Source organism: Calonectris borealis, chromosome 2, assembly GCF_964195595.1.
Source record: "Calonectris borealis chromosome 2, bCalBor7.hap1.2, whole genome shotgun sequence".
Taxonomy (NCBI): Eukaryota; Metazoa; Chordata; class Aves; order Procellariiformes; family Procellariidae; genus Calonectris; species Calonectris borealis.
In genome coordinates this window covers 109,643,830-109,659,309 of record NC_134313.1, presented here as the reverse complement: position 1 = coordinate 109,659,309, position 15,480 = coordinate 109,643,830, and the positions used below count along the sequence as shown (strand labels likewise).

The window sequence follows — 15,480 nt, the reverse complement described above, 5'->3', positions numbered from 1 at the left end:
AGAAGTTACAGATGTGGCAATGCCGCTTTTTCCTCAATCACTTGTCCACTTAGACAGCACCTTCACTTTTGTCATGGTAGGAAGAAGGTAGTATTGCCAAATGGAGAGAGGCTTGTTTCACCAGGTGGAAATACGATGGTGTGGAACCTCTCTGAAAACTCCCAAAGTAATTTAAATCAAATATATTGTCCTGGTTCCAGCTGGGACAGGGTTAACTTTCTTCCCAGTAGCTTGGGGGTGTGCTGTGTTTTGGGTTCGGTGTGAAAGGAGCGTTGATGGCCCATTGATGCTTTGGCTGTTGCTGGGTGATGCTTGCACCGGGAGGGGGGACCAGAGCCGGGGTGGTGGACCCAGCTGGCCAATGGGGTATTCTATACCATGTGACATCATGCTCAGTATAAAAACCAGGTGTGTGTGGGGGCTCGCCCCCCGTTCGTGACACGCGGTCGGCGGTCGGTGAGCGGTTGTGTTGTGCATTGCCTGCTTTGTGTATTCTGTTATTGTTGTTGTTCTCATTGTTATTATTACTGTTCTTAGTTTTATTTCAATTATTAAACTGTTTTTATCTCAACCTGGGAGTTTTCTTACTTGTGCCCTCCCGATTCTCTCCCCCATCCCACCGGGGGGGGGGTGATCGAGCGGCTGCGTGGCGTTTATTTTTGCTGGCTGGGGTTAAACCACGACATATATATTTGAACTTTCTATAATGGACCTTACTAAACACTGGGCTGGAAGTATTGAGATTAAAAAGCTGTATTTTGAAATGATCTCTAATAATATAGACTATACGAATTCATTTGGAAGAAAACCAGCTTTATCCAAAGGATAGATATTCAAAACATTACAAAATTTATTTCATTTCTCGTCATTGACAATAGAAATGCATCATTAGTATAGAGAATGGAGAATGCATTTCCCCACGATTGGGGGCTTTATGGAGAGGCAGGCTCCAGGGCTGAAGATTGTGAGAGAGATTTTATTAGCACTGCTGCATGTTATTACTTCTTTAGAAAAGGGATTTGCCACTGCAAAGAATGAAAACTGACACTTCATCATAATTTCGTGTTTCTTGGGGAACTGCATCAATTTTTTTTTAATCTATGATGTCATATGCATCTTCTCCATCAATCTGGACACTTTATGTAACTTTAGTTGCTCAGTCAGATATCCTTGTCATCTTTACACATAAATATCCTCTATTTTTTCTTGCCAAAAAGACCTCAAAGACCTGGTTTGACAGTAAGGCCTGTCATCTTCACAAACTACAAATTGGTTTTTGGTAGGCACTTAGTTGGGGACCAGCACTTATTTTATACTTACTAGGTATTTGTAAGGATAGTAGAATGAATAATGATTAGAAGTGTTGTCTACTGTCATTCAGGATTTCCTGGAAAACAAGGTGGCTAGCCTCAAGGATTCTCAACACAAAAAGAAGATGTAAATAGTGCATAATAGAACTGCCAGAATGCATGCTGACTTCTATTTTAATTACAACTCCCTAGAAAAGACCTAATCTTGAGGAAATGCAAGTTTCATGGAGGTACTAAATCATCTAATCTTCTATTTTGTTAAATCTTTTTCATCTCCAGTTAAGGAAGTGAACATGAAACAGACATGGGGGAATGGAGTCAATTGCAAGTCTTGTCACAGCATAAATTGAATGATGAAAACTGGAGGCCGCCCCTGTAAACAAAATGGGAAAGTATTTTGAAATTGCATTAAACATATGTTTTCTTTTGGGTTAAACCAATGAGTTAGTTAAACCACTAACTGGTTAAACCACTGCTGGGTTAAACCACGACATCTTTCTTCGTAGAAAATTAAAGCAAAACAAAAAAAAAAATCTTATTTTAATGATCTTGGGTATTTTTTGAAAAGACTCAGCCACTTGACCACTTCATGCTTACTTCCATTGTTGATCTAGAATGAATATTATCCCATAATTCAAGAAACATGAAACTGTTATTATTTCTGGTAACATTAATTTTTTAGGGTTTTTTACAAGTTTCTTTCATGATTACTGAAGGTTCAGCTAAGCAGTTATTCAACTGTTCCAGAGTTCAGTAAATCAGTTGATCTTTTATACTTGCCCTTACTTAACTTTCTTAACGTTCTTAACTTTCTTAAGAACCTTCTAGTGATGCAATTCCTGTATTTATAGCACCTACCTCCTCATGATTCTTATATGATTTCAGTTTCCGCTTCTGATGTGTTAATGCTTGCAAATCACTTACAACCTTGTATAAATCCTTATAGGCTCAGTATAAATTACACTGATAGAGCTGAAGAATGTATCTGCAAACCTCCAGGTTCTGTTGTGTTTATTGTCGGTGAGTCCTCTATAATCTTAAAACAGATTATTATTGTTTGTAAACAATTACTTTTTTCTGAAGACCTTAGAAAACAGTTTGAAGAAACAATTAACTCCTACCTTTCTGTTTCTGAACTCCCCTTCCTTAAAGATACGTGAACATAGTTTCCTCACTGACTCTGTTTCTGTTCATTTTGTGTCCTTAAGATCTTCCTTCAAGCAGTGTAATACTTTGCTCAGAAGGAACTGGGGTTACTGGGTATTGTTATTGCATGCACATGGGGCCACTTTCTATTGTTTGATAAAGAAAAAAAAAAAAGGGAAGTTCACATACAATAGAACACTGTTAATGTACCTACATAGTGCATAGGAGCATAGCACAAAGACACCAAGAGCTAGTACAGACCTCTTAATTGGTATAAGACCAGGTTAAAACAGATGGGGGAAAAAAGTACTACTTTACACAGCCACTAGTAAATTTCTGGAACTTGTTGCCAGAGGAGGCTGTGCGAGCAGACATCATTAGTAAGTTCAGAAGAGGATTTAACAGATTCATAGAAAACAGGTCCATCAATGTCTACTGTAAGCACTGTGCACCTTGTAACATTTTTAATGCAGTCATGGTAGATGGTGGGGGAGTGAAAGGTGAATGTGTGACAAAAGTGGCCACGCTCACACGCTTGCCCTGAGTAGCATCTCTTAATGCCGCTGTCCACAACAGGATGATGGAGCAGGTGGACTGTTGTTCTGATCCTACAGGACATTTCTTCCTTTCATATGTTCTTCAGAAGGCTTTTGGCAAGGCTTATTTGCTCCGCCATGGTTCTTGCCTGTGGAGCTAGGCTGCTTTTCAGGCCTGAACTACAATCTTTGCACACAATAGTTTGGGTTAGCAGCACTTTATTTGTCTCTGTGTTGTCTTCCATCTCCCATGTGCTAAAAAGCAATAATATCATTTTCTCTAAAAATACGTGAGGTAAACATGAGTGAGGAAGAAATATTTATGCTAGCAGACATTGATGAACACAAAAAATAGTGTCCTGTGAATCAAATATTTACAAATATATTAAACCTGGAAACCAAGATTTCTAGCCATCAAGAATGAAGTTCTGGAATAGCTTTCAGATAATAGTATTGGGGAAGAACAGACAAATTCTTCCTAATTTGAGATGTTGTGGTTTAACCCCAGTAGGCTGCTAAGCCCCACACAGCCACCTGCTCACACCGCCTCATTGGGATGGAGGAGAGAATTGGAAAAGCGCAAAAACTCATGAGTTGAGATAAAGACAGTTTAATAGGTAAAGCAAAAGCTGCATGCATGAGCAAAGCAAACCAAGGAATTCATTCACTGCTTCCCATGGGCAGGCAGGTGTTCAGTCATCTCCAGGAAAGCAGGGCTCCATCATGCGTAATGGCTACTTGGGAAGACAAAACACATCACTCCAAATGCCCCCCCCTTTCCTCCTTCTTCCCCACATTGCTAAGTGTGATGTCATATGGTATGGGATATCCCTTTGGTCAGTTGGGGTCAGCTGTCCCAGCAGAACTTCTCATGAACCCCAGCCTGCTCGCTGGTGGGGTGGGGTGAGAAACAGAAAAGGCTGAGCACTGCTCAGCAATACCAAAAACATCCCTGTGTTATCAACACTGTTTTCAGCACAAATCCAAAACATAGCCCCATAGGAGCTGCTGTGAAGAAAATTACCTCCCTCTCCGGTAAAACCGGTACAGATGTGATCAGATCCTGCAGAAGGTTAGGTGATGCAGCTGCCGGAAAAAGCAGAGAGCTGTCCTCAGTGTCTGCAGCCTCTCCTGCATTGCCTGCAGAAGTGATAGAACTTCTTAGTATCCCTACATCCATGAGGCAACTTTTATCTCATAGACTTGTTTTAAGGCAAGAGCGTCTGCAGTAAACTACACTTAAGCCATCAGAAAAGAAAAGATACATCAACGTTTGGCAAATTAACATACTTATTCCATTAAAATGCAGCACAACATTGTCAAGGCTCTCAGTGCACCAACTGCAAATGCTCTAGGCCCTAGTCCTTTGGATCCAAAGTATTATATTTTAATTTCTGTCTTCAAGTAATACTAATAAAAATGCTGCAGTCTGAAAGATCAGAGAAGCACAACCTGGTTGCTTCAGGGTCAGCTTCCCCATAAGGTCTACTCAGGATTTCTTGGAGTCCTGAAGGGCACCATTCTTACGGATAAGGTGGGGAGGTATTAGGACTTCTCAGTCACTTCATCATCAGCCTCCTTTGACCATGACCATATTGTCACAGGTTGTTAGAAACCCGTAGCCCAGAGCCTTTTCAGTCCATGCAGTCAGGGCTGTGACAGCACACTCTGCAGTAAAAAGTCTTGGGGGGGTTCATCAAGCATTGTGCTAGGAAAAGACAGGCTCGGCTCAGAGGGAATTGCCTTAGGAGACGAATGGTGAGTCCTGCTAAGTTTGCTTCAGTCTCTTGTTGAGGAAAAAGTCGTGATGTGTAATATAAGGAGAGTTGAGCTCAAAGGCTAACAAGAAGGATAATGGAAATCCATGAGAGCAATAAAGTGGAGCCATCTGGCTAATGAATAGGTCACTAATCCTGTATAAGTGTGGTCAACAAAATGCTAAACAAATACTTGACATTCTACAGTCAGTGCAGCAAAACAGATTTTTCTAAACAAGGGCATCTGCATTAGGCCTAATATTTAGCAACAAGTATATCATGCCATACCTTCCCTGTAGCTCAAGCCCTAATCTTGGTCACTCCGTTGTCTCATAATGCTGTGAGTAAATGCAGCGAGAGAAGCTCTAGCTACAGCCCTGCAGAACCCAGCTGTCTCTGGAGGTGACACAGTTGTACACATTGCAGGAATACAATTTTTTAAAACTTCAGTAAGTACCTTGTTTAGTATCCTTTCTCATTTCCTTCGTTACTGTAACATGTGTGTGGATACACACATGCAGACAAGAGATAAAGGGTATCATAAAAACATAAAAAGGCTATAAAGAAATTAACCTATGGACAAATTTGCATATCATTGCAAAACAAGGTCATCTGTCTTTTTAGCAAAAGCACTAAAAAAGAAACCTAATTGAAATGAAGTTAATTCTCAGAGACATATGTGTGTGTTTACAAGCAGAGGGAAAGTGACAAGTATCCATGTTTTGCTTGTGCTTTATAGCAAAGTGTTTACATAATGAAAAAAGACATCTGTTAATTACCTCTATCTTGCATCGTTGCTTTAAATGTGCTTGAATACTCGGAGCTTTCAGTTTCAGCTAATTATTTCTGATGAATGAGGGTACATTTAAAATGTTTTGTAGTGGGACATTTAATTCTTCTTCTAACTAGAGCACTTTCATGATAGTAGATCCCACTTTCCTTCCTCAGTAGATGTAGCAACGTCGTGCATTATATTTATAGCACAATTTGTAGATAATCCTTTAAGGTTTTTTGCTGGATTTTGGTGGTGTTTTTTTTTTTTGGCAATGGCTGTTACAAATTTGTTCTTACATTTGGCCTTGGGATGGCTTGATGTTTGAAATAGCTGTTTGTTCCCCATCTCCTTGCCAGTTCCAGGATAATTTAAGGGGTCTACCTTTCATAGGTCAAACAAAACAAACAAATGATGACAACATTATCAAAAAACCATGAACCTGATGACTTCACTATATTGAGAGATGTTTTTAAGCAGTGAGGAAAAAGCAGAATTTGTTTTGAGACCACTTTTACTAATCATTTTACAGTTAGAAACAACCTTCTATTTATTAGGTAAGCAGAAAGAAAAAAATTAATTTGTAGGATCACTGATTCCAACTCTGGACAGCAGTAGGTTAAGAAATCCTCATGCTGAGGAAGGAGCTACAAATGTGCAAGCTATATGGTACATAATAAAGACTAAATAAAACTGGTCATCTGTCCTGCTGGGGTAAGTGCCCCTTTGAGAGAAACATCACTCTTGAGGGCTTGCCTTTTTCTGCACACCCACAAAAGTAAAATGGGAAGCAATCTTCTGGGGCTGAGACTGGAGAGAAAATTAAAGTACAATGTGATAGTTACCTCTAAACACTGAAGGGAAACTGAGGTCTTCTGAGGTGAGTCAATTAGCAGATCATGTGTACTACCATAAAAATACAGTATTTCAAGAATGAGAATTGATTATAGATACAGAAAATAAGATGTTGTGGTTGCTACAATTAAAGGTTGCGGTCAGTTGGAATAGAAAGAGCTTACTGAAAAATAGGCTCAAATACCTAAATTTTCTTAAAAATCAGTGCAGACGTGGTTGGGGCCTGCAGAAAGGAAATAAAATTTCACTTTTAATAGTATATGACATTACTTCTTTCCCAATCTATTGTCTCTTTATTGGCTATTATTTAGAAGAAGGATGCTGGTATGCTTATTTTCCACATGATGTCTAGCAAGAAACGTAATTTTTCTGTGTCTTCCAAAATGTCACCTGTGATAAGAAGTAGGATAAGTGTAATTTTTTACAGAGAGCAGAATCCAACACACCTGAATACAACATTTTTCATGTAAGACAGCTTTGTGCTTACTAACAAACTCTATTTTACAGAAGCCCAATAGTAAGGCTAAAAGGGCTCAGATGTCATCTATATTAAGAATAAACAAGCGCAAATGAAACAATAGTTTGGCATAAAAAGACAAAGGAGAGGATAAGCATGAAAAATGCTTGCCAGGAGATACAAATTTGGAAGACAGAACCAACCTACTTATCATATGTATGAAGGAGATTTTCTGAGGTTACCTAATCAAGTGCTCTGTTCCAAGGTGTGGTCAACCTACATTTTTTCCCAAAATATTTGGTGTCATAGCTATACAAGCAACTGAAGAGGTGTGCTAAACCACAGCACCCTTATGTTCCCCATGGTGCCTTTGTGTGAAGCATAGGTTGGTTTCAGTGTTGTATGAGATACGTGCATGGGTATGATGTACGGATGAACACTACAGGAAGTGCCAGTGAAAGGGTAGGAGCAATCGTAGATGTTTATACAATTGGGTTTTACTGAAATTTTCTAGGTGCAGTAAGTTCCATACTTCATTAAGTTTTCTGGATCAAATTCAACACTAAGTTATGCACTTTAGTACTTTATTGAACTCAACAGGCATATAGGGGCTGAAGTCAGCATTAACTACAGCCATCTGTTATTTTGTCATGCCATACTCAATTATTTTTATTTAGCTCTTTCAGTCATACAAAATAAAACTGTCAAAGTTGTCAAGAACTCCAAGAAATGAAGCCTCTAAGCTGCTGCTCTGAGATTTTTAATATTTCTTCCAGTATAGATCCTTGTGCCTTAAAAATCCTGCCAGAAGCACATTTGGTCTGATAGTTTGATAGGACATGATCCAAAGGCTTGTGGATAGTTAGTAGAATAGATAGCTGCAAAGAATTCATCGTTTATCTGCATAGATCTTGCAATAGTACATTCAATAGTACAGATATTAAAAACACACATTTCATTAGATAACTGCTTTTAGTGTGCACGTAGTAAAATGTTACCGTTACTATAGTGCAAAAATGTAATTAAAAATGCTTGGGGTTTTAAATTAGAGAGTTTTTGAGACAGCTGGTAATACTCAGTACGGTCCTTCACAATTTTTTTCCCTTGGAGCTGAAGTGGCCTGCTATTTCATGGGAAGTTTCAGCATGTGTGCATGGATCATAGAATGAATACAAGTTTCTCTTTGTCAAAGTGATTACGAAGAAAGACATTTAACTTTCTGGGGCATGTTGAATAACCCATTCACGGGGTTTGTTTCAGTGGAAAATGCAGAAGTAAAACAGTTGAATGGATCATTTAATTTATTGTCCTTCATTTGATTATACCTGTTGAGAACAGAGTTTTCTCATGTTTCTGTCATAAAACAAAGCATTTAAAACTTTCTAAGCATGACTAGAAAGCTTTTTTCACATTGTGAATTATGGGTTATTTTTAATATTTTTATTTATTAACAATTATTCTTCAAAAGATCTTTTGAATTTTGAAATATTTTGAGATAAAAGAATCACACTGTTTTGAAAATGCCAAATGAAATTGTTAACTAACTTTAAAAAAAAAGTTTCATTGAGCAAGTTATTTGCTCTTTCCAATGTCAATTTTTCTTGGAAAATTCCCATAGCATCCCATTGCAGCCCTAGGTCCACAGGAGAACTTTCTTTTCTTGGTTTCAGCTGAATCCCAAGTAATCTTGTCTCCATAATCACCCAAGGTGGAAGGGACATCCCAAGATTCAGCATTTCTCCCGAAGGAAATGCCGTACACATTCCCTGTCCTACTTAAAAGATTTTGAAACTGAGACAGAAAATTGATTAAATAGTTGACAGATGTAAAGATCTAGAGGTGCTGGAGATCAGTTACAGCATGATAGGATTCCTAGATTCCGTTCTTAAAATGTCTTGGTATAGAAATAAGAAAAATCAACAGTTAAGTCAGAGGCGTTGCTGGACCCCAAAAGAAGAGGAGCCCCACATTTCTTTTTTTCCTGAGAAGGAACGCTGAAGAAATAAAGTTCGTAAGAGGAGCTGCTCCGCTTGAAGGAGCGACCTTCTGTCTCCACTGTTTTGTTGGAAGACAAATATGAGCAAATACTCAGCAGAGGCAGATTTTGCCCTGCAATTGATCCATATTGTTCAAAAGAAAGCAGAGCCCAGTTTGCTATCTCCATTACTCACCTTTTGCTGTGGTTATTCAGTTTCTCACAAACTCCTATTTGAGAGGAGAGTCGAGAAGTCCTTTCAGGCAAGAGACCTGTAGAACCAGTCTAAACTATCTCAATCTCCTTCCTGATGGATTTTTTAAATAAGACACATTTCTCACCAATTTCTCAATGTATCTCACTTCATATCTCTAACCCACATGGAATAAGTAAGTGCCGTGATAGCATTGGCATATCTTCTGGACTTTGATGTTCCTTCTGAGTTGCCAGAGGCTTCTGTGTCTCATCTCTTGCCGAGCAGACAAAAGGGAAGAAATGGAGCAGGCTTCCTGTCAACTGCCTAACTCAGAAACTCTCACCAAACTGCTTGCATAAATTCTGTGGTGATACAGTTTCAGCATCAGGCATCTTAAATTGTTCAGCTCAACCCCACATGCCTGGTCACACTGGAAAGCATTGTTTAGACACTCTGTCTTTGGAAGGCTCATGGTTTTAATTTTTTTGTAAAAAAAAAATATCAAGGTGTTATTAACTTTTTTAAAAAATAGGCATTTTATTAGCAAGTTTTTGAATTATATACTGTATACCTTACCACGTATTCATTTTCTAATCACTATTAAAGCATATAATCCTCATAAGGATGTTTATAACAATTCAAATTAACATGCGTTTAATTAAGAGGGTTGGTGTTTTGGGATTGTAAGATTTGAGAGGTGTCCAAAGGAGCGTATTTATTTTCTAATGTAATTTTAAAGATTTTTCATCTTAAAGGTCTGGGGACGGATAGACTGTGTAAAGTGGAAAAGAATATGTAAGTCTCAATCCCAGGAAGAAAGTGTGAATTAAACACGTCTTTGCATGGCTAATTTAAACTGATTTCTTCTTCAAAGAAGGTTTGAAGTTCCTGAAAGTAACTTAAGTGACTTGTGCTAAATGCAAATTCCAGTGTTTCTTTTGTACAGTTCATTGTCATTGAGGGTATCTTAAATTTGTTCATCATTCTTCTGGTGGGACTCTTTGTGAATATGATGCTTGTGTATTAAGTTAATTTAATTTAAGCTATTCAATCTGTTACAATTTATAAACAAGGAGTACTTATGCCTGCTGCACCATTAGCCTCATGTCTTTGGTATAATTTATCTTTACTAATAGATTGTCAAAGGATGGACTTCTGAATGTTAGTAATTTGGGTGCTGGGATTAGATGGTGTTTCCTCATATTGTTTAGATTTTCAGGAGGTGAGTGCTCTCAAAAATAAAAATATTTCTGAGTGCTCTCAAAGGTAAAAATAAAAATCCAGACTGCTTCCCTGTTTTACTTCTGCATTTTCCACTGAAACAAACCCCGTGCAAACCCTTGTTTGCACATAGCTAACAGTTGTACCTGCACATAGGCTTTGCTTACCCAACCAAAACACCTGTGACGTCGTAATTAAGTGCATGTTGCTAAAGGGTGGTGGTGCTTTCTCTTTTTTTCACCAGTGTGCTAGAGGAGAAGCTTAACTGCCTTAAGATCAGTCTTAATTGTAAGAGTTCAACCTTCTCCTTCTTTTGCTGTTTGGAATATGAGAACAATCTGTTTCGTAGGACCTCAGCCTGTCCAATGCCAGTGTGCAAAAAAACCTGAACTGAGTTATGACTCTCTGTCAGTTTATATGATCCCATATAGTAATGAGAAATTTTTTGTAATACCCCTTGGCAGCCTGATCAAGGGTGAGTCATTAGCTCCAACTTAACGTAAAGGGTATCTGAGGTGACAAGACATACGGGAAAGGACAAGAGGTCTGTAAGAATCCCTGAGAACGGCAAATTCAAGTGGAAATAAAAGTTTTCAGCCTAGAGTACATTGTTGGCAGTTTACAATTCTTAAGAAGGATATAGCCCTGGGAACAGGGTGAATCTAAAAGTATGGCTTTTGTGCTACATAGTATGTACGTTAAAAAGTTAACTAAATTTTATTAAAACCTTTCAAAAGTTAGCTAGTTCTGCCTAAATCCTAGCTTTTGTTTGCCCTGTTTTTAATCCTGTTAATTAGAGCTTGCATATTTCCAAGTAACTCGCGTCCAGATTATTAAGGCTGCTGCCAAAATTGCATTGTTCATTAAATTCTCTCTAATATTAGCTCTTCTTAGCAGTTCTAAAATAAATAAAATTCTTGCCAGATATTTTTGGAAGAGAGAAAATAGTAATACTTGGCCTGTCTGTACCCTTCACAATGTTTTTTACAGTCATTCATTTGCAGATATTAGCTGGACTAAACTGCTTTATACCTCTCTCAGATAGATGATGGAAATTCAGGGATTACAATAGAGGTGCTTGCATAGTAAAAAGCTGGTTCTTGTGAGAGGTGGACAATTGTATACCTTTGAAATGGGAATACTTGGGAGTTTGTATTCTTCAAACCACTGCTAATAATTAAATAATATGTGTTTAACACTGCAGTTTCAATCCAATAGGTGTTTTATTTGTATTCTCAAAACAATTCCAGTTCCTCAGGTCACGCAAGCATATCTTTTAAAATTAAGACCATTCCTACCTGTAGTACGTTCTTTATGTGTTTTTCTGTGTAGGACTGGACTGATAATTAAGTGATGTCTAACAAAATTGGAGAAAATATATTATTCCAGTAAGTCTGGTTGTATGAAATCATTATATAAACAAATTAATAGCGATACAGAGTCTTATCATTACTTGGAATATGTCATCTGCTGTTATATGCATAATGCATTTCTTTTTTACATACCACAGAATGCTTATAAAGAGTAAGCAGATGATCGTAATCAAAACAATGATAAATCTTACACTAATATCTGCTGCTTTTATTCAAAGGCACCCTGAAGCACTTTGCAGACTGTTATATATAGGAAAAGAAATTAGAAATAGAAAATTACACTGAGATTTCATCAATAACTCCTGGTAATAATTACAGGATTTGATCAGATTCATTCATCTCCCATTTGGCTATTAATAGGAATATGACACACTCTGAATTCAGTCTTTATTCTCTTAAGGGGATTTTCTTTGGTGAAGAAAAACTTCAGAGACTTTCGCCACCCTCTTAATGTGCAAAGTCTTTAAATACCGGCAGAAGCATTATCACTTGCAGGAATTGAGTGTTCCAGCTGTGATTATTTCTAAGTGTGTAGTACAAAGTCAAGCATTATAATCAGTCCTTGGTTTATAACTTTTTTGACTTTCTCAGCGCTGATTAGTATGTCCAGAGGAACTACAAGTACCTTAGAAAAGCATAACAGAGCCACTCAGTCTCTTGAGCGTATTTGTCTTTTTGGTGCACGCGTGGGCTAAAAACTACCGTTATCCCTTTTTTGCAAGAGCAAACAAACTACGCAGGTTCTGCTGGAGAAAAGACAACGCACTTCTCTCAGCTCTTAGTCCAGTACTCCCAGCCCTCAATAGCTCCTGTATAGGGGAGAATGCATTTCCTACAATGATGAGACAAGTAAGCAATTATCAGAAAATAAGGCTATTCCTGAAAAGAACTCTAACATTTAGTTTTATTGTCATGGCAACAGCAGAAGTGACCATATCGCTAAATGCATGAATAAAATATTAAAATGAGTAGAAACATGATCAGTAAAGAGGAAAGAAATCATTACTGCTCCTTTTTATTTGCTTCAAAGGAGGTGAAAGCTATTGGTGACAGGAAAAGGGCTGCCCTTTGACATCCTTATTTGGAGCTGAAATATTAGCTCTTTTTGTGAGAGGGGAAGGAAAGAAGAGAAATGCCAATAGTTTTCTTTTTACCACTTTTTGAAGAATTCTTTATTTTAAATAGATATGTCCATCTTTAAAGCATTTTTTGAAAGAGTGGCAATCAGCAGAGAAAGCCAGTCTCAGAGGAAAATCTCAGAAAGAGTAAAGTGATGACCTACATTTATAGTCTATTAGAAGGGAGCGGGTCCCATGGATACAGGTCTTTAGCAGAGATGGAAGATTAGGTCTACATACCTGGCTTTGTTATTCACTCTTTTCTTTCTTGAGGGGAAAGTCCTTTATTCTCCCTTTTCTTATATCGCCTGTGATGAATACGATACCTTTGTAAAGGGCATTGCAATCTGTGGATGAGAAGCAGTATGCGACAACCTAGCACGATCTGCAGAAGCAGCCTGTGAGGGTTACTCCTCTCCATTTTCCTTCCTTTCTAGCAGTCCCCTGTAGCAGCCTGACCCACATAGCACCTGGTGTAGCTGCGTCCAGCCGGAGAGGGTTAATGATCTCAGCAATACAAAGGGCCCATGGAGAAAGGCAAGTGCTCTGAAGGGGAAGAACATACAGATTAAGGAAAACAGTAATCTACTATTTGAAAAACTCTAGTAGTTGGATCTCTAATTACTCTCTTCATCACAGAGAACAGACTTCCAATGAACTGTCATTCAAAAATGTGATGGTTATTTTCTTAATTACTTTAGTTGTGCTTCTTTTAAAAAGAATGTTTTGCCTTCCATCTCCTCAGAAGGACCGAGTGAGGATGATGACTGGAGACGCTACTGGAAAGTACTACTGTGCACTGGAAAACTCTGAGCATTACCACAGATCATGCAGATCCCTGCTGTGCTTCCCAGTTAGCAATCTAATGAGTCAGATCATGGAGTCATCCAAGTTAGAGATGAAAAAGACTTTCCTGAAATCCTTACCAGTTCCCACTTATACTCATACTGTGCACTTCAGTAACTTTTCCAGATCCTGAATTCATCCTTCATCTTACGGTATTTTTGAACAAAGGAATTGGGTTTTACGTCAAAAAGTTGCTTACTTTAGATAGTAAGGCACAGCTGAAAAGAAAGAAAAAAAGAGAGAGAAATAAATGGATTTATTTTGCTTCCTCTTGCTTTCTTTTGTGTCAAAAAGTATAGTCCTAACAGTATATATAGTGCATTTTTTCCTGTGTGGATATTTTTGGCCTTTCATGTGTTCATGTCAAAAAAAAAAAGCACCTGAGAGATAAGGTACCTAATTAAATTGGTTTATTTTATTTTCTGTTTGGAAGAAACAGCACTCAACATGCCAGCAGGATTCAGCTCTTGAAATGATGAAGGAAAAATGTTGTAACTGCGAATAGTGATTCGGTCTAGGCATGAAAAAGGCACCAGGTTACTGACTGCAGTTGAAATGAGGAGCTTTTAGAGATGACTATAAATTGAATTTTAGTGATCTTGCTAACTGAAATGGGGTTTGAGCTGCATACTCATGGTTAGATTCACAAGTTTAGATTTTTTGGACTTAGGCACTTAGTGTTAGAAATGGCAGGACTAAGATGACAAACCTTTTCAGATAATTAGTCTTTAATTTATCTTTTTTAATATAATACTAAAAATGTTAAATATAAAAGAAGCACTGTTTCCTTGGTATGCAGAGGTTGTGTCATTAGGATAATAACTGGCAGCAACTAGAGCAAAAAAGATACACTTCTAGGAAGTGTTAGGATTTTTTTCCTTCTCAGAAGACATCAGAAGGTGATCAACAGCAAAGTGTTACCCACTAGTATGGAGCTGGTCAGTCTGGAAAGCAGGAAGACCCCCACAAGCCCAGCTGAGTCCAGAACTGGCCACAAAGCAAGCTGCTACTCTGACTGTGTTCCTGGGTGACAGGAGCTGCTATCCATCCGTTTTCCAGTAAATGGGCAACGTTATTGCTCAAACTGATGTCATTTGAGACAGGTTTTTAGGCGGTAACACTGTACTGGTGTAATTGTTACATACCTATTATTTTTGTGCTTAGTTCATTGAACAATAATAATGATCAAGGAAATTATTTTTATATATTTCACAATTGCTTTATTTTTCTCTCTCTCTGTAATTCAGGAGAAAAGACACTGGGATGTTGTCATACAAAGAGCACCTACCAGTGAGTCAGGTAGTGGTTGGAGACGTTGACCGGCCTGGGTCTGAAGCCAAGATATCTGTGGGTCCTGTGCGTTGTCAAGGAGATCGTAAGTTGGCTGGTTTTCTTCTACTTACTCCTGGGTAGAAAGCACACTAAATTGGAAAGTGGTAACTTTGTAGACACCCCACGCAAATTTAGAGAAGTGGCTGTCTACTCAGAGACTTTCTTCTATGAAAGCATGATGTGATTTGAGAAATTTTGTCTTTGAAACTGCACATATAATGGCTCATCTTTGCATTTAAAATATCAATATTTGTCTTTATTTTATGGTAAATGTGGCAACTTTGATTATTCAACTAAGTTTATGTAGATATAAACAGTAATACAGATTGCATAAGAACATCTCAACATCTGTGCTTCTGTTGAGTGCTCTTGTCAGTGTCATTATAATTGCTATGCATATCACTGTAAACGACGTTTATGGGATATAAATAGTAGCATGATGGCAAACTTACCACTGTAAACTCTGTTTACAGGCGTATAAAGTTTAACAAGATTGTTATCAAATGTTAACCATATCATGTTTCATTTAAAACATTGGGAGTTTTTTGTAGTAGTCTCTGATTTCCAGGGTGAGTGCTGATCGGAG

General features: G+C 38.0%; 1 protein-coding gene across 1 annotated transcript in view; it reads left to right on the top strand.

Annotated features, from left to right (window-relative positions):
- Positions 1 to 15,480, top strand: part of CNTNAP2 (contactin associated protein 2) — a 1,268,404-nt gene that overhangs the window by 1,073,899 nt on the left and 179,025 nt on the right. The window contains exon 15 of the mRNA XM_075142928.1: positions 14,810 to 14,937. Coding sequence (XP_074999029.1) covers positions 14,810 to 14,937 — 128 coding nt within the window. The remainder of the gene's footprint in view (positions 1 to 14,809; positions 14,938 to 15,480) is intronic.